Genomic DNA, 24,299 nt, shown 5'->3' on the forward strand with positions numbered 1-24,299 from the left:
TGATTCATAGGTTGGACCCTCTTTTAGAAGTCTTTCGTCTTTTTTTAGTTTTCTTCTGCCTCTCAAGTACTGCCTCCTCTGCTTTTATTCTGCAGTACTTTGATTTGCACCTTTGTGCAACCGTACTTCATCAGCTTCAAGTACACCAGATGATGTGTATTTGCCAGGAGCAATTCCTATCCCCTCCATTATGTCTATTTCCACTCTGTTTCCCCAGTTGAAATGGCAAACAATATCTATCACTCCTAATTTTATGGTATCAAGCCCTACATTTATGCTCCTTAGGACACCTTCTCCATATCATGGCATCGAATGACTCATTATTTTGAGTCAATCCATGCAAGGACTTAGAAAGCATTTCTGTGTGGGTGAGTCGCTCATATATAGGCTTTTCTGCTTGAAGAATGTCAAAAGACAGGCCCGGTTTGAATTTAAATGTTTCTATCTCATTATTTACTTTAGTTCGCTGATAAGAACACCAGTTGTCAGCTCCTACAGGACACCTATGGTGGGTGGGACGGTCCTTTGTTGCTGTCAGATGGTACAATGTGACCCATATGCCATTTGGCATGGCGTGGATACTGCTTGCGTTGGAACGTAAAGCAATTCCAAATAATTTTGCATCTTCTCAATGAGTGCTCCTGTCAGTTGGGGAATTCATAATCACAGTTGCTGCAGAAAAATGCAAGGCACATTTCCCAACCAAATCTCAGAATTTCTAGGTTTTTACAAAAACTGTATAACAACTGAAGCAACTAGGGCAAGGTAATGCAGATAATATATGTGTAAAGAATTATTTCTCAATAATGATATTGTAAATGCCACTAACACTATCAGATTCAATATTTACAGACGAAAGTTTGGACTGAGAAGCACTAGCAAATGATTCCCTTACATTAGGCCTACCTTCTGTCTCATTATTTATACTGACAGCACAAGTAACACTGGCATTCACCTCACTATGTCTATTTCCATGAAATTTTCTCGTTTTCTTTGCTCCACGTCGGGTTTTAGAACCCATTTTATACACACTCACAGAGGAATTCTTTGGTCACAATGTGAAAGACCACTTGGCCACAAGGAAGCTGACATATTTGTTTATATCTGTTCCCTAGCAATGGAATAAAAGTCTTTGGAATACACAAGTATTGACATCTGTTGTTCAGAACTATGAACTATATACTCAGGAGGCATGTCGCACAAAAGAGGTAAATTTGAATAAGAAAATTTGACGAGATGTTTACATCTAAGCAGGATACTGCAGCCACGCCCCTTATCACGCAAGCACGAGGCCATTTAAATCTTATTTCCGGATACTTACAGTTGGAATATATGTATGAATTATATCTCATTTTGAAGTAGAGACTTCGAGCTTACATTTCCAGTGAAAAAAATTAAAATGCATTTTTGGGCGAAAAAGGCGATTTCGAACGTTAATACATACCTTAAACCACTGGGCGGAATTTCATGAAATTTTGTACAAAGATTCTCAGATGTAACAGTCACATGGTTATGTTTCGTTTCATTTCAAAATATTGACCTGAGGAATATTTGCGAAATTATTTTTAAAATAGGGCAATCGCTTAAAATGAGATGCAATTGCACCAAACTTATAGGATCGTTTGAGCTGAATTTTCATTAGGATATATATCACACATTCAGTCAAAACACTGACCAATTCTGATATTTCAGTAATTAACCATTTCAAAACGGCGTAGGTAGGTATTTAGCCTACTGAACTGGGCATGTTTTATACGCTAAAAACCAAAACAATGGGCAAATGGCCAGGCCTATCCCAAAATGAACACCGCCACGTGTACTTAGAAGTCATTATTCTACAACAACAGCAATTCACATGCATTTCCTTTGTAACTTTAATGATTCTCCAGAAAATTACGCGTTCACGCATTAAAGGGCCGAACGCTGCTCACCTGCACGGTTTTTTCTTTCCTCACACTGGAACTTTACACTCACTTAGCATCATGAGTATTAATGGAATGATTACGTTCACAAAAGTTTCAAGCAACTAGGCCCTATATTTAACCCTAATGGCAAACAATACATGATCACTCCTGTGGACAAATATCCCATTATTTGTTTTACGGCATTAGAGAGACATTAAACATAAACGTATACAGAAAATGTCGAGAGAATCACAGAAAGGACAGATTGATATAACAGGAAGATTTTCTTAATTATTCACTATAGAAGTCTACCGTTATTGAGTACAACTGCGGGTTATATTCCCATGTGGCCGGCACTAGATAGGTCCTGGTATGTACAGGCTGGATACCAGAGTATATGCATGTTGTAATTTGAGACCAATAATTTAGTACTTTAATAATCCGCAGCCGCCGAGCGCTCTTCGACGGGGTATTTGGCGTTTTAAGTAAATTCATTTCGTTGCCAGCGACGGAAAAAGTGGCACCTTATAATACACGTCAACGATGGGTATAAACGGAAGTCACTGACACTACCGACAATCGGTCCTTCAAAGACGCGAAGTCTACGTTCTGCTAGTAATGAATGAAACAACGAAAATATTGAAATAAGATATTTAGTTCACCGATTACTCGCTGTCTGCGATAGCTTTCATTACATAAAAAGAGGTACGGTCTTATAAACTACCAAACTACACTATAGTCTAACTAAAAAATTACATTTGCGCTGCACTGCACACACAACATTAAACTGCACTTTACAAGATTATTTTTAAAAATATAAGCGTGACAAAAAAAGAATATTTAACGCTATATTTCATTTAGGCACGTCCGGCTCCATGGCTAAATGGTTAGCATGCTTGGCCTTTGGTCACAGGGGTCCCGGGCTCGATTCCCGACAGGGTCGGGAATTTTAACCATCATTGGTTAATTTCCCTGGCACGGGGGTTGGGTGTACGTGTCGTCTTCATCATCATTTCATCCTCATCACGACGCGCAGGTCGCCTACGGGAGTCAAATCAAAAGACCTGCATCTGGCGAGTCCAACCCCTCCAGGGATATCCCGGCACTAAAAGCCATAGCTACGCCATTTTATTTCATTTAGGCACCAGACATTAAAAAAAATATATTTGCTTATCTCAATAATATTAATCAGTTTGATCTCTCACTTACTGAGCGAGCTGACTGTGCGGTTAGGGGCGCGCAGCTGTGAGCTTGCATTCGGGAGACCGTGGGTTCGAATCCCACCGGTGGCAGCTCTGAAGGTGGTTTTCCGTGGTTTCCCCATTTTCACACTAGGCAAATGCTGGGACCGTACCCTAAGGACATGGCTAGTACTTTCACATCCTTGCGCCGAAAACATTCATATGTTAGTGCGATGTTAAACGACGAGCAATATAAATAATGGGCTCAAATGTACTAAACATCGAGGAGTGCTTACTACATAGTAGTGGAGTATACAAAGAACATAACGTAGAAAATCTGGCGCACAGACCGGCCAAAACTGAAAGTTTAGCTTGTTGATGTAATGTTTACGAGCGATCACGAGATATATCGAACGCTCGTGTCGATTCAACGTTCAGATGTAGCCGATGCATATAACCGCTTCTAAAACTCATACTCTCCGTCTGTAGATACGCTAGAGAGACTACAGTAACATCAGCATCAACAACAAAAACAACAACAACAACAAAAGGAAACAAAACACCTTAAGAACGAATTTTTCTGTCGAGTTTTTTAAATGCCATCCAATTAATTTTCTATGCGTTGTTATTTCCATGGTGGAAACAATTTCCGAAAATATTGCTTTTTATAAGACTGGAATTTAGCAGTTACAGTTTGAAAATGTTAGGCACCTGCAAATTTATTTTCGTCGCCATGGCGACCGGACGCTTGCGATTTGTCCAGCCCTGTTGTACAGAGGACTGTATTTGGGTGGCGGCTCTTCGAGCTCGTTAACAGCGCCTACTTCCTCTGCAGTTTCATAGTTACTGTTACGAATTTCTTTTCGAGCATATATTGGTTTAAGTAAACATAACACGAACAATATTAATAGAAGAAAAAAGTTTTCGTGCACATTGTGTGCACTCAGTACCAAGTACAGGGTGAGTTCGACTAGGGCTGCCATCCTTCCACCAATACCGTGTGTCAGTAAATTAGACCACGGTCGTCGTCACACTGTCCCCGTACGCCTGTGACAACCATCTCTATCCCTCTTCTTCTGGCTCTTTTGCGTCATCATGTGTCAAACACCCTAGGATACAGAGTATTGTTGTCTGACTTCCCGATCCTAGAGTGCTTCATACCTTCGTTTCATCGCTCGTCCCTTCCGTTAGCCGTTTTTCTCAGTATTAGGAGAGGCTAAAAGTTACGTTATTTTCCCCTTAAGACTACAATTACCAATACCACGATACTTAATCGGGATTTATTTATTTATTTATTTATTTATTTATTTATTTATTTATTTATTTATTTATTTATTTATTTATTTATTTATTTATTTATTTATTTATTTATTTATTTATTTATTTATTTATTTATTTATTCATTTATTTATTTATTAATACAATTTCCCCTATGAGGAGGCTGCCACGGGGACAAAATATATCGACTACAAAATAATATGTCTTAAGAGTCATTGGTGAATTTGCTAGAATGTGCCGGATAGAAATAACAATAATCACAAGCCACTGAGCTAAGTTTGGAAATATCGTAGCACGATGTACAGTTCGTAAAAAGCTCTATAAATGGTTGCGGAGTATTGTTATTGAACCTCGTATTGCGGCAATAGCGATGTCGTGAAGTCGTGTCCGGTGGAGTCTAAGAGAATCCCACAGCTGTACAAGAAATGTAGGGATTCTGTACCGAACATGAGTCCATGGACGAAGATGTTATCTAGGTGCTATTCAGAACCTGGATATTCCCATGGCAACCATATTTTTCCACCACTGATTTTCAAGCGATTTGACTAAAACACCACTAGAACTAAATTCTCCATCAAAAACGTTTCCTTAATGTTGAAACGACTTCAGTATTCTTCTTCGATCTGGAGGGCATGATGGCCATGTGGCTTAGTAAATAGCTTCTCACTTAGCATCACGACAGTTTGAATCACAGCCAATTCTTGCGACATTTTTAAAATGAAAATTCACTTCCATATGATTTAGATTCCATGTAATACTGGAGATAACTTTTGCTATGATCTCGATATCGACAATCACTTAAAAAACCACGAACTTGTTTTTTTCTTCTTCAGTTTTGACTTTCTAACCACCATATCCCGAAGGAGAGGTCGGGCAGGAGGCTTCAGCAACAAATAATTGGACGCAGTGCCCCCTTACGCCGTCTCTGTCTCCTTTATTTAATTTTGATTCACCTTCTCTCCTCTTTTATCTCTAAGAAACCGAGCGAGTTGGTCGTACGGTTGGGAGCGCGCAGCTGTGAGCTTGAATTCGGGAGATAGTGAGTTCGAACCCTACTGTCGGCAGCCCTGACGATGGATTCCTGTGGTTTGCCATTTTCACACCAGGCATATGCTGCAGCTGTACCTCAGCTAAGGCTACGGCCACTTCCTTTCCACTCCTATCCCTTCCCCATCCCATCATCGCCATAAAACAACTTGTACAATATATCTCTAAGAATTGGTCGTGACCGCGATTGTTCTCTGTTTCAGCTTACTGTGTGTTGCGAGATGTCAGACTCCGGAGACAGTTGTCCTGGCGCCGTGGCGGCCGCTGCTGTGTCTGCAGTGACGCTAAACTCTCATGGCGAGGGGGAGATGTCTCCAGCCAGTACCCCCGGTACCCCCAGTGGTTCTGGAAGCTCCTTCAAGGCTCAATTCCGAGCTTTTTCCAAATTCGGTGATCCCAAGAGTGATGGTCGACATATCACCTTGTCTCAGAGCGATAAGTGGATGAAGCAGGCAAAGGTCGTAGACGGAAAGAAGATCACCACCACTGACACGGGCATCTACTTCAAGAAACTCAAGTAAGTAGCTCACGTAAGAAGTGTACCTTGGAGAAACGTAGACAGCTGAAAATCATCTGTCCTTCTTAGATTGTGTAGTTTGACTGTACTTTCTGGGGAAGGAGCAATTGCACAAGACAATGAAAACAACTCTATCTCCTTAGAGCCGATGAGAGTCCCTGGAGGTTTACCATTCGTAACCTTAGCAGTAGTGAGATAGAATGATCAGCTCAATGTTCGACCGACTCTGCCTCCAGGAATTAACCTGGTACTCTTTCCTGTCGGAGAAGGAATGAGCCCAGAGTCCATAAATAATTCTGGAAATGGTGATCTAGTTCGTACGAGAAAATAATATTAATACTTATTTAACGGCCATTATAATCTGATGGTCTTAAAATACACCAGATGTCGGAACTGATACAAAAATGAGCACCAGGTTAATTCCTGTTTTGTTGTTGGCTCATATTAGCGGATGGGATATCACTGACCATCAGTCACATGTGCATTAGGAGTGTGGCGTTTCACCTAGGTCAGCATTGGCGGCTGTAAGGGGCATCACTGCTCTTTAACTGCTCTACTAAACTCTTTCCGTGGAAACAAACTTTACAGAAACACCGAAGTATTCTGAATGAGTGGCTTCAAATTGTTTTAGGACTCAAACTTACGGTCTTAAGATTTCTAGCCGTGCGCACACCAAACCTCTTTATAAGTTATGTAATTTTCTGATCCTTGCTAGTTGTAATTTGTTTCTTTTTTTGACACTTGAAGAAAGTGACTTGGAATTCCACACAGTTCACATTGTGACTGTCTTCATGGTGTATTTGCAATGATTTTACAATAACATGCTAATGTTCCTTGAAAACGCCTTCTTCTTCTTCTAAAGCGATGTACTTGCCAGTAAAATTTGCGACTTAATGTTAATAGAAATGGAGCCTACATTGACGCTAATTCTGTGCTAGAAATGTAAGAGTTCGAGTCTAATTTACCTACACTCTGGGAAAGTACATTGCGGCGGTGGTGGTGTTTCTTTTATTGAGTACAAGTAGAAATCCATCTTCTCTTAACACTAATTAGAAGTATAGATACAATGAGATTCGGCCCTTGCAAGAGCCAGTCAAGATTCGATAAGTTTTTCTATGCACAGAGTATCCTGATTTCAATGTCACCAGTAATATTTCCTCCTTAGAATTTAAAACATATATTTCTAATCACGATTTGTTCAAGTTAATTACAAAGACAAAGACACCTCCGCACAGGCCATGAAGGCCCTTGGAGGAGTGGAAGGTAAAGACTTCCACCATTGTTAACCGCGGCACGTGATGCCCCTTACAGCCGCCAATGCTGACCTAGGTGAAACGCCACACTCCTAATACACATGTGACTGATGGTCAGTGATATCCCATCCGCTAATATGAGCCAACAACAAAACAGGAATTAACCTGGTGCTCATTTTTGGTGTAGGCTGAGTGAACCTCAGGGCCATATGCACCTCCGGGTTCAAGTTAGGCCTAATTATAGGTCCAAATTCTCTTGGCAAATACAAGATGCTTTGCGTTGACAATATACCGTTAGCACAATGTACATCAAGTAATACATAATAATTATTCGCTAACTCCTAAATTCGCCATCACTGATTTTTTTTTTTTTTTTTTTAACGAAGTGCAATTTCTTGCAGATCTTTCTTGCTTATCCGCAGTAGTGACAACAGATTTGTTGTAGTAAAAGTGAACTTACACCTTTCCTCTTGACCCCATGTCCTCGAATATAAATACGGTAGAATTTCGAGAATTTGAGTGAGAGGGGACCAAGGCTATCTAGAAATTAGGATTATCGAAAACTTGTATTATACGGAAAAGTAGGCAAAATTTCAAGTATTCACTATACACATATTACACCTCCTTTGTCCGGCAGTCTCCTACGATCACTTCACCACAGCTTTCTCAGTGGATTAGTAATAGCGTGTCGGACTCATACTTCTTTCACCCATTCGATCCTGGCTGAGGTTGTCGGATTTTGAAGGAAGGTCAAAATTCTTGGTACTCCACGTCATTGTTTTTGGCATGTTAAAGATCTCTGGTGGCACACTCCATTGTCAAGCGATAAAATGAAATTAACTCAGCCGTAGTGTCCGTCCAGTAGAATTCCGTTTTCGTTGTCGACAGCAGTACAATCGAAATGTTGAATTGATAGGCAGCCGCCTAGTTGGCACCACTTCAAGAGCTCTGCAACTCGGAACCTGATGTCATATTATTATTATTATTATTATTATTATTATTATTATTATTATTATTATTATTATTATATAGGAGAGCGTATCTACACGATGCCACAGAAGATGACTACCGCAGCAGTAGTCGAAACGTCTGGGAGAAGCGAGAGGAGTGGACCACGGCATAATAGCCCGGAAGATTTTTATTATATTGACACCGGCCGTGAAAGCCCTCATACTCTATTATTATTATTCATAACCTTTCCCCAGTTACTTGGGATTGGCACTATGTGTGGTTAAACCCCAATTAATTCATATCTATTTTCGTTTTTATGTATATTGCTACACACTGACTTCTATTTATTACTGCATATTGCCTCCTTAATATATATTTAAAACATTTCCTCAACACTTTTTCGGGGTTTGGTGGTAAAATTAATTTGGCCTCTTTCTTCTGAGCTCCAATTTCGTACCCGTAGTTCCTGTCACCTCGAACCACTAGGGGAGTTTTGGCAATTTGAACATTTTCTAGGGATCTTGGAGGTATGGGGTTCTATACTACTACTACTACTACTACTACTACTACTACTACTATTACTACTACTACTACTAATAATAATAATAATAATAATAATAATAATAATAATAATTTCGTGTGGCTATTTTTAGCAGAGTGCAGCCCTTGTAGGGCAGACCCTCCAATGAGGGCGGGCGGCATCTGCCATGTGTAGGCAACTGCGTGTTATTGTGGTGGAGGATAGTGTTATGTGTGGTGTGTGAGTTGCAGGGATGTTGGGGACAGCACAAACACCCAGCCCGCGGCCATTGGAATGAACCACTGAAGGTTAAAATCCCCGACCTGTCCGGAAATCGAACTCGGGACCCTCTGAACCGAAGGCCAGTGCGCTGACCATTCAGTCAACGAGTCGGTCATAGGGTTCTATGGTATCAAGTTTCTAAGTTTCTAGATTGCCTAGAAGTGCCTCTACTAACGTCTGCCTCGCCTATGGTTTTAACATGGCGGCCAGCGCTGAGTTTGTCCGACTAAATTTTCCAGGAGTCAGCTACCATTTTAGGTACTCTGATGACAATGCGCAGTTTCTTTTTCTGGTATTTGAATGAAATTAGCAGGGGAAGCCCGAATTGCAGAAGAAACGCTTTGTCCAGCACACATTTCGCAGGGATTAATTTATATTTGAACTCGATTTGCAGCTGCGAAGGACTAACATTTACCGCCTTCGCAACTCCCCCTGAGGATCAGTGGTTGGTGTCGACCTCCGGACCTCAAGATCACAAGCTTAAACCCGAAAGAGGTAGTTGGATATTTGAAGGCCGGAACGAAGTCCATTTGGTAATAATATCGTACGATTTCGGCATGTAAAATATCTCTGGTGACAGATTTGGTCGTTTCGTCATCATATATCTATTAGCCTGGTCACTGCAACGATTCTTCCCTCTCTGCTCCGCCTCTCTTCACCTCTTTGTAGTTCCTGTACTTTATCATGTACTTTAGGTCTTCAAAGTAGGATTTTTCTGGGTTCTCTCACTGCCTCTCTTTTTTTAAAAACTTTTCATTCAAAAATGTTTGTCAAGAATTTAACGTATCGCAGCAGGTGGCCTACAAATGCTATTCTCCTTCTTTCAATCTCTTTAATTAGTGTCCGGTTTTCATTGACCTTTTTCTTAAGCTTCAATGTTTGATTTCTTATCAGTCCAGCTCATTCTGGCGATTCTCCTCCATATCCACATTTCTGTTGCCTCTATTTGGTGTTTACTAACAAAATTAAAACTCATCCATAGATCGCCCAACAGAGATCCGGATTCCGTGCCTTCTGGTAGGGTAAGCTGGAACGTCAGAATTCACACGCAGGCAGCCTAAATAACATCTAATTAATATGCCTCTACTTGATAGTTGAGGTCATACGATTATTATTATCATTATTATTATTATTATTATTATTATTATTGTGTATGTTTAGTCCTTAGCCCGAAGGCTGGTTGGATCCTCAACAGCTCCGCCATCAGCCGTCATAGATGGCCTAAGCATCACTGAAGAGGCATACTAGGGAAATGAGGAGTGAGATAGTTTCCCATTGTTTTCCTCACTGAGCCAGACGTTGCTATTACACATCAGTCTGCCAAGCCCACTGAAATGCCTGCACCAACCGACCCTATGAGCAACATTTTCACACCATTCATAGCCGGGACTGGCTGCATAAAGAATGGCATTACTAGCAACGCTCATTCCTCAGTCACTTTCATATTGTCTAAGCCAAGGATAAGACAGAGACAGATCTATGAAAGTAACAAAATTGCTGTAGCCCTCACCAGAAGACATAGTGCACTGTAAACACTAGGTCCTGTCAGCAAATTCTTATTATTTACCACCTTCCTCACCTTAGTCATATTCGTCTGCATATGCTATAAGTGAATTTTATTAAAAGCTGGTTCCTTCTTCTTCATTGAAGCAAATACCGCTGAAAAGATCGGGTCATGCTCTAGACTACTATTGATGTCGAACTGCTCTCGCTTGTTGGAAATGCCTGCTAACTTACTTGCTGTGATCCAATAACTTGATAAATACATAGGCTTATGTCTATCATCATAGGAGCTTAATTTCCTGTCATTGTTCTATGTCACTATTGTGCAAACTGTTCGGGAAACTGGAATTAGACGTGTTCTCGATAAGAACTACTCCACTGAGAGCCGCACCTTGTATCATCCTCTTTGCCTAACTGGATGTTATATTAGTCTCTGACATTCACTTCCTCCTTACAGCTTGCTTGACTGGGAGAACTGTGAGTGAAGCAACAGAAGAAATTCACATAAAGCAACAAAATGTGGTGTTGCTATTCAATTCTTCTTTACATTTGTGACCCAGAAATGACATCTTCAGTTGGAATAATATAATTTTGGCGTAGAATACGTCCGCTGTATCGTTCCAATACCGGGGCCCTCGGTAAAACTCCATGTCTCCGAAAAAAATGTACCCACACCAGTAATTTCAAAACTATGTATGTATGTATGTTCATTCCTCAGCCCGAAGGCTGGCTGGATCCCCAACAGCCCCATCATTAGCTGTCATGGATGGCGTAGGCATCACTCAAGATGCGTGCTAGGAAAATGAGGAGTGAGGTAGTTTCCCGTTGCTTTCATCACTGGGCCAGAAGGTGCTGTTACATATCAGTCTGCCAAGCCCACTGAAATGCATGCAGCAACCGACCCTATGAGCAACATTTTCAAACGATTCATAGCAGGGACTCGCTACATAAGAAATTGTATTACTAGCATCGCTCATACCTCAGTCTCTTTCATATTGTCAAAGCCAAGGATAAGACAGATCATTGAAAATAACAAAATTGCTCTAGCCCACACCAGAAGACATAGTGCACTGTAAACACTAGATCTCGCCAGCAAAGGCATTTCAAAACTATAAAAGCTAATAAAAAAAAGTAATCACCGACTTGAATACAGGAAGATCCAAAGTTTCCACCGAAATAGCTTTCAAGGTCAGGTAGGGCCCCATCCTCAGAGACGCGCAGGTCGCCTCTACGGCGTCAATTCGAAAGCCCTGCACCAGGCCTCTTTGGATGCCACACACCATTATTATTATTATTATTATTATTATTATTATTATTATTATTATTATTATTATTATTATTATTATTATTACGATAGAACACTCCCTACCCTATTTCCGCAGAGGATGGTTGTCCAGTTATGCTTCCTCTTAAAACAATAATCACCACTAACACCACTCCCCTATTTCTGGATCGCCAGAAATTGAGTAGAGAGTATTCAGTTTATTGGCAATTGGGTATATATATGTCTGTTGTAGCCAAAACAAACAAATATAATTTGAAAGAAATACACTACGGAGTACATATCAATGAACATCAATACTACCAGCTAGATAATATACAATATATAAAAGAAGACTCAAAATTGGACAAATATTAAAACAGAACAAGAGGATTATTATTATTATTATTATTATTATTATTATTATTATTATTATTATTATTATTATTATTATTATTATTATTATTTTGCTAGTTGCTTTACGTCGCACCGACACAGTTAGGTCTTATGGCGACGATGGGACAGGAAAGGCCTAGGAATGGGAAGGAAGCGGCCGTGGCCTTAATTAAGGTACAGCCCCATCATTTACCTGGTGTGAAAATGGGAAACCACTGAAAGCCATCTTCAGGGCTGCGGACAGTGGGGTTCGAACTCACTATCTCCCGAAAGCGAGCTCACAGCTGCGCGCTCCTAACCGCACGACCTTAATCATTATTGTCTTTGTCTCCGGTTACGAAACCTCGCTTTTACTTTCCCATGCAGACATGATAAGAAATGAGCAATTTTTCGTATATTTATTTTCAACTCAGGTTATTATTATTATTTTCCGTCTATCCTATGAAGACAGATAAGCCCGAAAACACCCAAAAGATGTAATCGAGTAGGTGGAGATTGGCAATAAAGTCCATTTACGGAATCTCTGAAGTGTGGTCGCTCAAGACATCACTCTGGAAAGAGCGGAGGCTGACTTTTTTCCAACGAGCCTCAAGAAGGGAGCAGACAAGATAAAATCGCTCTGAGGGTCTCACGCTCCGTTTCCTGCATAACAGATTTGCCGGACACATACCTAAACTGTCGTGTGATTCACCTGACTTCTCCTAGGCTACCGTTATTTAAAATTATTAGTATGCAGATTTTCATTTTCACCATAAAACATGTATTATTTTCACATTTTGACATGTTCTTTGCTTCTAAACCATCATCATCATCATCATCATCTGTTTACCCTCCAGGTTCGGCTTTTCCCTCGGACTTAGCGAGGGATCCCACCTCTACCGCCTCAAGGGCAGTGTCCTGGAGCTTCAGACTCTTGGTCGGGGGATACAACTGGGGAGTATGACCAGTACTTCGCCCAGGCGGCCTCACCTGCTATGCTGAACAGGGGCCTTGTGGAGGGATGGAAGATTGGAAGGGATAGGCAAGGAAGAGGGAAGGAAGCGGCCGTGGCCTTAAGTTAGGTACCATCCCGGCATTCGCCTGGAGTAGAAGTGGGAAACCACGGAAAACCACTTCCAGGATGGCTGAGGTGGGAATCGAACCCACCTCTACTCAGTTGACCTCCCGAGGTTGAGTGGACCCCGTTCCAGCCCTCGTACCACTTTTCAAATTTCGTGGCAGAGCCGGGAATCGAACCCGGGCCTCCGGGGGTGGCAACTAATCACACTAACCACTACACCACAGAGGCGGACTGCTTCTAAACCAACAGCCAAAATATGTACCATCAACGTGTTTGTACTGCACTATTCCTCACGCGCTGTCTACTCGAACCAGCCAGCTATGATGTCGCTCGAGCAGAAGGCTTTTTTTTCTCACTGCCACTTCACAGATTCCATATGTGATTTCACAACATTCGCAAAATGAGAGACCAATTAATTCTCTCTAACCTCATTCGTGTACATCTTAACACCTACCCAACGCCCACGTGACGTATTCTGCACCAAAAAGACCTGTGCGTAGACACAGCCCCCGCACTTGTTTTTATTTTATTGCTCGGTAGTGCACAATATCGTTTTCTTGAAAACCAGGCATATCTGCTGTAGTTTGAAATTGAGCGTTTGCGTACGTGTATCGATGGGATGAGCCTCCGTGGCTCAGGCGGCAGCGCGCCGGTCGCTCACCGCTGGTTCTGTGGTTCAAATCCCGGTAACTTCGTGTGAGATTTGTGCTGGTCAAAGGGGAGGCGGGAAAGGTTTTACTCCTGTTTTCCCTGTCATCTTTCATTCCAGCAACACTCTCCAAGATCATTCCATTACATCTGCCAGTCATTAATCATTGCCTCAGAGGATAGCGACAGGGGTCGGCAGCCGGCACAGTTCCTATCCTTGCCGCTAGATGGGCGGCAACCTGACGAGTCGAATGACTGGACAGGCTGTGGACTTTTTTTCTGTATCGAGGAGCTTTTTAGAGACTTTCCACTACACTGGCAGCGCTGTCGATACTACCGTCATATTGCTGAAGAATCGGGCTAACAGATGTCGCTAAAATAACAAGTCGATATTTCACACCGCGTCACATTTGTTTTCTCGTCTTGTAAAATCTTGCCACGCAACTTATGAAGTGGTTACCTAGAGAGTGTCACAATTTTGATGTTTACGCTGAAGTGCTATTGTAACTCTGCGAAATACATACGGGCTTAATTATTGTCTTGGAAGTCTGTGCCTAATATCTGTGATTCGAATACCATTTTATGTAACATTCACTTTGGAAATCTTCCCAGCATGTCATTGTAAGAAAACTTTAAAAAGAAAAAAATTGAAGCAATCCACATGGAACTGTGCTACCTGAACTTATTGGAGTTAGAAATGATGTGGATAAATAGGTAAGGTAAGGTAAGGGTTATTCTGCCCGAAGGCAGGTCCGAACCTCCGCAGAGGTGCTCCTGAGCCGGAGTTTACGTGCGGTAGGGTGGACAGTTCCTTTCCGCTCCTCCATTCCCTTACCCCCCACCAACAGCGCGTGGCAACCCATCCAACTCCTGACCACGCCCAATGTTGCTTAACTTCAGAGATCTCACGGGATCCGGTGTTTCAACACGGCTACGGCCGTTGGCTGGATAAATAGAAATATGAATAATTTGAAAAATGCCAGAGTGAAACGTGTGCCAAGTCCATAAGTAACTCATTTCTCTGTTCATCGTTATAGTTGATAAATAATAATAATAATACAACAACAACTTTTTTACAACTTGCTTTACGTCGCACCGACATAGATAGGTTTTATGGCGACGATGGTATAGGAAAGGTCTAGGAATGAGAAGGAAGTGGCTGTGGCCTTAATTAAGGTACAGCCTCGGTATTTCCTGGTGTAAAACTGAGAAACCAAAGAAAACCATCTTTAGGGCTGTTGACGGTGGGATTTGAACCCACAGTGTCTCGAAAGCAAGCTCATAGTTACGCGACCCTAACCGCACGGCCAACTCGCTCGGTAATAATAATAATAATAATAATAATAATAATAATAATAATAATAATAATAATAATAATAATAAGATGATGATGATGATGATGATGAGAAGCTACAAGGTATTAGTCACCAGGTAAAATAGTAAGTGGAGTAATTTAAGTACCTTGGCAATTGGATTGAACCCAACTTGTCAGAGAAATCAGCCTTCTCCGCAAGAGTTAACAAGCTGAAACGGGTCTATCGACTGACTCTAAACACAACAAGTGATTGCTGTCATGAAATCTGAAGCTAAAACACCACAATACAGTCATGCGCCTGGAGGCCCTGTACACCATGGAGTGTCTGTCACTAAACAGAAAAGGCTTGATTGAAAAACTGAATGTCAGAGAGAGAAGAATATCACAAAGATCCTAGACCCGCTACTGGAAGATAGGAAATACCGGAGGCTTCACAATTCGGAGTTCCACTCCCAGATAGACAGGCTTTCGGACTGTGCCAGGAAATGTAGGGTAGCTTTCTGCGGTCAAATGACAAGATTTCTTTCAACAGACTGATCAAATGTCTGTTCACTTTCTGGCGAAACAAGGAAGTCTGTACCACCTGGATGACGGAGACTGCGAAGGACACAGAAGAATTGGGGCTGACAGACAGGCTGTGAAACAGATCCAGAAGAAAATCCGTGGTTTTCAGGAAAAACCTCTGAAGAGGGAAGGCACCGCCCGGTCAGAAAAGACAAAGGAGCTTCACCGGGAGAAGATAGGACAATACAGGGCAAGGATGAAAGACCGAAGGTTGAATGAGCGTGGTCCCAGGCAGGCCTATTCGAAAGAAGGAGAATGTGTTCCCTTCAGCTATAGTGGTGATTATTATTTTAAAGCAAGGATGGGCGTATTTACTGGTTCACAAATACAAGCGGTTCATGACCGCGCAAACTAAAAGTGGTGGCACTCCAGGAGGTCAGTGTTCATTCATGTGTCACTCTTCTGTATCTAGCAAATATAAAAGAAATGTAATGTCTTGTAATTGATTATTTGTTTATTGTAGTCAAAAGTTCATAGCTGTTATGTCTTCAGTCCCGAGGGTGACCGGATCCTCAAATAACACTATCAAACGTTATGCGGTTATACGGAAACCGCAGAAATTGCCGGCGGTGCTATAATAAGGCATCATGAGGAGTAAGGTAGTTTGCCATTGCTTTCCTCACTGGGTCAGAACGTGCTATTGCAGGACGAACGGCCCTACATAACATTCAGCTGCCCTACTCATACTCTGAATGTCATTACTAGAGCCCGGAACTTAAGCCTTATATATATCTGGGTGTATATATCGAAATCCTGCCTGCTGTCATTTCTTGATGGATACAGTACTTTTGCATCCATCTCTTGGCAAAGGCCAGAGTAAAGTGTAGCTTCCACCGAAGTCCCAGTCTCATCCATAGCTGCGACAATATGGAAGTTGCTGGGGTATGGGTGGTGCTGAGTAATGACATTCGGAGTACTACTAGTGCTTCTGAGTGCTATGAAAGGTGCTGCTCATAGGGTCAGTCGTGCTGCAATAGCACTTTCTGACCCAGTGAGGAAAGCAATGGCAAACTACCTCACTCCTCATCTTGCCTAGTATGCCTCATTTTGGTGCTGCCATCGGTTTTTGGGGTTTCCTTATAACCGCATAACCTTTGGTGGTGCTATTTGAGGATCCAATCAGCCTCTGGGCTGATGACCTAACAGACAGATATCGAAATATGACACAGAAAGAAACATGTTTCCATGCTTTTAAAACGTTGGGGGCAGTTCTTATTTTGCCCTTTAAGCCTATTTTAGCTTCCGTAGCCTATTTGATAATTTAATATCTTTTTTAAGTTGTGGGTATTTTCTACTGTTATTGATTTGACATTAATCAATGGAAAGAAAAAATATATAATTCCAATGTACTGCATTAATAATAAAGACAAATCATTTTAGCTTAATTGTCCGATTCGTTGGCTGAACGGTCAGCGTACTGGCCTTCGGTTCAGAGGGTCCCGGGTTCGATTCCCGGCCGGGTAGGGGATTTCAACCTTAATTGGTTAATTCCAATGGCACGGGGGTTGGATGTATGTGTTGTCTTCATCATCAATTCATCCTCATCACGACCCGCAGGTCACCTACGGGAGTCAAATAGAAAGACCTGCACCTGGCGAACCGAACCCGTTCTGGGATATCCCGGCACTAAAAGCCATACGACATTTCATTTCATTTTTCATTTTAGCTTAATAGATAAAAAATAGCATTTACGTAAACGATGCTTCTTTTTACAATTTGTTTTACGTCGGACCGACATAGATAGGTCTTATGGCGACGATGGGATAGGAAAGGCCAAGGCGTGGAAAGGAAGCGGCCGTGGCCTTAATTAAGGTACAGCCCCAGCATTTGCCTCGTGTGAAAATGGGAAACCACGGAAAACCATCTTCAGGGCTGCCGACAGTGGGGCTCGAACTCACTATCTCCCGGTTGCAAGCTCACAGCTGCGCGCCCCTAACCACACGGCCAACTCGCCCGGTAAACGATATTTTCATATTATAGATATCTCTACTTTTTTGAATGATTTTATTTCTCACAAATAACAAGATACATTATTAACATACAAAAGTAACACAACAAGCAAAGCACTCAATCTCTTATTACAGTATAATGTTCACTTGTCACAAGTGTCACAATACATTTTCTCTCGTATCTTATTGTTCTAGAGAATAGTCATTTCAACCGAGAAAAAAGAAAAAAGAAAAAGGAAAAAAAGCCATTGGCACATTGCGTGAAAAACTATCCACTATCCACTGCACGACCATTCGACTGTTATAATGAAACACTCTCGTGATGTTTCTCTGTCGGTGGCACATGTGTTGTTTGGCATCTTTTAGAAGTCGGATGAACGTGTTCAGGGAGCACTGTTCGTTTTTCTGGACATAATAAAGATACCCCTTGACAAGCCAGGTTTACGCAAATTTCAAGTGCTGCGAACCGAAATCTAGCTCTAAGGCTGCTCTGTAAACTGCATTAGGATTAGCTGATCCTGTCATCTGTCTTAGCACAGAACAAAACCATTCCCAGACAACTTTGATACTTCCACAGGTAGTAAGTTTATGCCTCTGTGTGTACTGAAAACTCCACAAGCCAAATGGTCGAGAGGGTTGCCAGGTCCCGTCCTTGCTACGTAAAATTAAGTGCTAGTGGTGATTATTTTAAGAGGAAAATCAACTTGGTAACCACCCTCTCTTAATACAAAGCAGAAGGAAAATAGAAGAGGTCCGATACCTCGAGAAATGAAGGCATCGGCGAAAGAAAGGGAAGGGCCACGAGAAAGTGAAAATGAAATACTCCCTAGGCCTCGCAAATCTAATACCGTGGGGGTCGGAAAAGAACAAGAGTTGACCAAGAGAGGTCAGCAGGAAAGTTAAGAGCGAGGAGCCTGACACAAGTAAGTAAAAGCACCGCCAGACTCAGCTAGGGGTACGTGGTCGCCAACCCGCACTCCCAAGTAGAGAGGCCCGAAATCCCCTTTTAGTCGCCTCCTCTTACGACAGACAGGGGATACCGGTGGCGTTATTATATCATCCCCACCACAGGGGGATGTAAGATTAAGTACTAAAATGTGATACATATGTGTGTTACGTAACTTACATTAAAGCATCTTTGTTATTTTAGTGCTCATTTTTACCATTATACATGCCTATTTCCTAAAAGTGCTCATTTGCCTGCCTATTTTAGCAAAAATAAATGCCTGAATTTCCGGGCTCTAGTCATTTCTGAGCACTTCCATAGACTCTCAGCCATAAATGATACTGGAACTTCAGTGAAAGCTACATTTTGTTCTGGCCTGTTCCAAGAGACAGATGAAAAATTACTGCATCCATAGAGAGAAAGCAATATGCAGTTAAAGTATGTACGTATAGATCGTAACCAGCAACCACCTGTGCCTGCATCTACCACTTCATTCTGAACTACGTGGTGCTTTCTGTCTTTGCTTATCAGATGATTCGGAGTTTGCCCATACATGTTATAAGGAGACATCTTTTATGTCAGTTCGAAACCAAGCACCATGGTGCAACAGTCGCAAAGGACCATGGCCTACCAAGCGCCCGCTGCTCAGCCCGAAGGCTTGAAGATTACGAGGTGTCGTGTGTTCAGCACGGCGAACCCTCTCGGCCGTTATTCTTCGCTCTCCAGACCGGGACCGCTATCTCATCGTCACATAACTCCTCAACTGTAAACACGTAGGCTGAGGGGACCTCGGACCAGTCCTGAGATCATGGTAAACATCCCTGACCTGGGCGAGAATCGAACCCGGGGCACCCGGGTAAGAGGAACGCAAGCTATTCTTACACAGCGGGGCCGGCCTTTATGTAAATATTAAGGGGAGTCGTAAAGCTCGAGATTGCCAATGTTAAAATGACAACATAAATGCCCCATTTTCTCAGCATCTATTAGATATATTAATTAATTGTTTTACAGACTGTTCACTGGTTCTTCCTCAGTGTACTGATCCTGATTCATGCGGAAAACTTCAATAGATTTTTCAAAATATTTTTTCGTTGAAACTAATTTTTTTCATTAAATATTTGAATATTAAAAAACTATTTACTTAAGCAAATTAACTCTTCGAGGATCCACAGTATCAGCGTGCAATAGACATTATATGGCAAAATAATTGTGGAGATACCACCAATAGTTCCTAAGAAAACGGGAATTTTATTTTAAAAAATGTAATTTTGAGAAAATTGATGTTAAAGTAAGAGTTCCATATAAACATATAAACTCGCGAAATCAAAAATGATTTACTTCAAAATCCTCCTAGGTGGTGTAATCATCATCTTTTCCATCTTTATCACCAACTGAATCTCTCCTTCTTTTGAGTCTGGCCTGTTTGGCCATGTTTGTTGCAGCAATTTCCGCCTTCATAATAATTCTCTCTCTGTCCAACGCCCTGACATTGTTTACAGTATTTAAACCTGCTGGCAAACCAAGATCTTCCAGTACTTGTAGTCTTGCAGTATATCCATCATCAAATGTAAGAACTACATCATACACACCCAGCTGCAGTGTTGGCATACCCACAAATACATTTTTGGGGGATTCTAGACCATACAATGTTATTGAAAGATTCATTTGTGTTTTGAGTTTTTCCTTTCAAACACTTCTTTAGTAACTCTGGGTGGACTAGATCTTTAAATAAAGGCCTGATGGCAAGCATAACAGCTTTTGCTATTGCTTTTTTGTGTGTAAATGTACCCAATGTACCAGCTTATTTGACCTTCAGGTATTTACACCAGTTCTGAGAACAAAAGTTTGAACATTTTTATTAGAATTTTTCAACATAACATTTTCACCTTGTCCTGTAGCTACATCATACTGTACCCGTGGATATGTTCTATAATGCTGATTGCCTTTGTTCTTTCTCTTTATAACCACACCTTTAGGTTTTGTCATTGTGAAAACAACACGAAATGAGGACACGATGTACAATGTACAAAAATATTACCACTTGTTTACATTCAAACACATGCTAACTGCTCAAAGCCGACGCCCTATTGATTTGACAGAATAGCCAGCTGATGTATCAGAATTTCCTTTGAAATACAAGCCAAACCACAGCCTTCTAGGCCAAATAGTTCGTAAGATATGCTGTTTATAAACCTTTCCAGGATTTTAAAGAAAAATTTTGATTACAGTAATATATATATAAAGAAATTAAAAATAGTAAATATTGGACTATTATAAGAAAACACATCCCAAATTAATCAGAATGAATCATATATTATTAATGCGTAAAAACGTGAAAATGTCAAAATTAACCGATCTGGACCTTTACGACTTCCCTTAAAGTAAATACGGTATTAGACTCCGGATTTTTAGGGTTACATGATGTGGCGAGAGTAACATAAATTCTAGGGGTTATGATAGGCCTTATCCCTGATGTTTATGCAAAACTCATAGCTTAATCGTTGTGCAGGCTAGATTATATTTGTTACCGGCTTCAGTAAGTTTGTATTCTAACCTATTTCTACCTAAATATCCGGGCTTTAGTAATTATTAATCCGGAAAGCTGGGTTATCCAGATTAAAGAGAGTTCGTGGTTTTTCTGTATCTCTTGTGCTTGCTTGCTGATGATGCTTGTTGTTATAAGGGCCTAACACCAAAGGTCATCGGCCCTATCTCATGTGCCACGATTACCATTATTAGAAGGGGCCATGACAGGTGCAGAGATTCACTACACAAATGAAACAAGCTGCTTGCTCCAGACTGTGAGTGCGGAGCTTCGCGCCAAACCATTCACCACATTGTCACCGACTGGAAGATTCGAGACTAGCATGGTAGTGAAGATTTCCAGCTGGCAACTCCAGAGGCTAGGTTATGCTGTGGATTGAGGGACTAGACATTCAGTTGTGAAGCACATGCAGCCGTGCTGAGTTCATTGTTTCTCAATTGTAAATATGTAGCCTATATGACACGGCAAGCTTTGAAATAGAGATCGAAAGACGTATTGTTCTAGGTCGTGCTGCAATGGTTAAACCCACTAAGATCTTGCAGATCCGGGCAATATCAAAAGCTACGAAGACGCGCTTGGTGGAATCACTAGTGTTCTCAGTCTGTTCGTACGGCTGTAAGACCTGAGCCATGAATGGTAGAGAATTGGTGCCTTTGAGATGTGGTGTTGGAGGAGAATGCTGCGTGTACTCTGGACGGAAAGAAGAACCAAGAACCAATTTTTTTCATTCTGAACCAACTGAGCATCAAGAAACGTCTATCTTCCCGTGTGAGTGAGTGTTACCTCCAGTTCGTTGGCCACATTCTCGGAAGAGAGGGAGAGAACGTGGACAAGACCATTTTGCAAGACGAAATTGAAGGCTGTGGACCACGAGGAAGAACAGCAAGTAGGCCCTAGATGGTTATATCAGGCAAAGAAGATCACTGGCCTACCTCTTCAGATCATGTTAAGGAAAGCTGAAAACCGCTCTGGATAGAGACATCTCATCAAGCCTGCAACGCAGAAATGTTAGAGGTCTCGACGCTCAGCAATGAGGAAATGATGATGATGATGATGATGATGCTTGTTGTTTTAAGGGGCCTAACATCGAAGGCCATCGGCCTGTATCAATGAGGAAAACGACTAATGATGATATATTTGTATGCAATTATTGTCAAAAATGTTTATTAGCTATCCGCTAAACAAGTAATCAGTCTAAATAACTCACTTGTCTAAAATGATGACGAGTTACAAGACGGACTTTTTCTGTAAATGATTTTGAAGATTAGGTCGACGTAGGCCTACAGGGAGTTCTATGGCACACTAATCTCGGTCTTTGCGGAGAAGACTATTGCAGTACCTGCAGCACCTACAACGGAAGTGAGCTTCTGGTAGAACGTTCCTGTTAATTTAATTAGAGTACTTTCGACTGCGCTAATAGTTCGTGATGAAGTTGCTTGTTTACATCGAGCAGCAGTTCACTATCTCTGAACATGTTATTGTAGTGAGGGAATGGTACTACTGTTTCTTGGTTCTCAATATTGATACCAGATTTTAAACGTCTAGACTCGATACTACAACCTTAAAAGTAAAAACGTACGGTGGCTGCAATTGTTTGTGGCATAAGGCAGTCTGAGCTAAAATGATACTTCGCTAATTATTAATTAATTAATTGAAGGTCCCCCCGGAATAAGGGTATATGCCACAAAACTAAAATGTTCAGGAAACAGAAAAAAACGTCTGAATAATGAGAAAATGAAAAATATATATTTTGAAATAAATCAGAATGCTTAAGGACGACTTGAAAACCGAATTATCACAAATTAACCTTATTAATGTAGTAAAAAAGCACTTTCTCATTTTGAAATCATGGAATAAGGGTCTAAACCACATTTTCACAGTTTAATACAGTGTTACTTATTGCGAGATGAATCACTTCAAATCACTTGAGACATATAGTCACACATCTTCAGTAGGTCATTCTTTTTTCTTTCTTAATGGGCAGTGTTGAGCCGTAGAGTTGTGGCAATTCTTGAGGCAGGAATAGTAGCTGATTCCGTCTGTTCTTGACACCTTTAACTAAGGTATATCTTTCCCGAGGAGCAATCAAATTGTGGCATCTTCGCATAAACACAGGTGTGGGGTCGTTCTTCAGAAAATTTCAGTCACATTGCTTCAGTAACCTTGAATTTAGGGTCTTTGACCAACATTTCGCGTGTTTGAAGTCAGAACTCTGGACTGACAGACTAAACATGTCTGAAAAAGTTATTTTACAAACCTGCAGTGAACTACTGTCACTACCTTTTGCTGGAACGTGGTATTCAAAAGATGGTTTCCGACGTGAAGTTCTCTGTTCTCTGATTACACCTCCTTTTCGGTTCAGAGATTTTGAGGCACTTATTCACAAGAAACAAAGACTGCTCATTAGGTCCATGGTATAGTATTCTGTACATTACTCCTCCTTTTCACAGCCAGTGAGCTGAATCCACCCATTCTTGTTACAGAACTCTGGATCATACACACGGCCCCGAAACAACGAAGAAGCAGAAAATTATTAAAATGTTATACCCTATACCATTTTTTTGTTATTTACTTTACATCGCACCGACACAGGTAGGTCCTGTGGCGACGATGGGATAGGAAAGGCCTAGGAATGAGAAGGAAGCGGGCGTGGCCTTAATTAACTTACAGCACCAGTATTTGCCTGGTGTGAAATGGGAAACCACGGAAAACCATCTTCAGGGCTGCCGACAGTGGGGTTCGAACCCTCTATCTCCCGATTACTGGATACTGGCCGCACTTAAGCGACTGCAGCTATCGAGCTCGGTCTATACCATTTTACCATAATGATAATTAAATGGATGGTTTGTATAATGCATTATGTAGCAATGACCAAATTTATTCTAAGGACCTTCCTTAGCACAACATAACCCATTTATTATAGACCCTTATTCCACTCGCCAGTTGTGGCCTCGTTTTTGCTTCTTTTATAACGTCCTTCGTTTTTGTATAAGCCTCGCCCCTGTTTCGTTTCCTTTTACGTTCATTATCCTTCCAGTCATCCATATTTATCTTAGTTTTTCTGGTTTTATTCAAGTTTTTTAACTCGTTGGACGAAACATTCAACACACGGGCAGCCATCTTGAATGAGTGGCATATACCCTTCTTCCAGGCAAAGAAGTGTTTTAACAGATAAATGA

At 41.3% G+C, this 24,299-nt stretch overlaps 1 protein-coding gene across 3 annotated transcripts in view; it reads left to right on the top strand.

Moving 5' to 3' along the window:
* The window catches only part of LOC136868809 (tubulin polymerization-promoting protein homolog), a 141,079-nt gene that overhangs the window by 83,691 nt on the left and 33,089 nt on the right, over positions 1-24,299 (top strand). For all 3 annotated transcript variants that reach the window (XM_067144803.2, XM_067144804.2, XM_067144805.2), the window contains exon 2: positions 5,614-5,927. In XM_067144803.2, coding sequence (XP_067000904.2) covers positions 5,632-5,927 — 296 coding nt within the window. In that variant the 5' untranslated portion in view covers positions 5,614-5,631. The remainder of the gene's footprint in view (positions 1-5,613; positions 5,928-24,299) is intronic.

Source organism: Anabrus simplex, chromosome 1 (genome assembly GCF_040414725.1).
Source record: "Anabrus simplex isolate iqAnaSimp1 chromosome 1, ASM4041472v1, whole genome shotgun sequence".
Classification (NCBI taxonomy): Eukaryota; Metazoa; Arthropoda; class Insecta; order Orthoptera; family Tettigoniidae; genus Anabrus; species Anabrus simplex.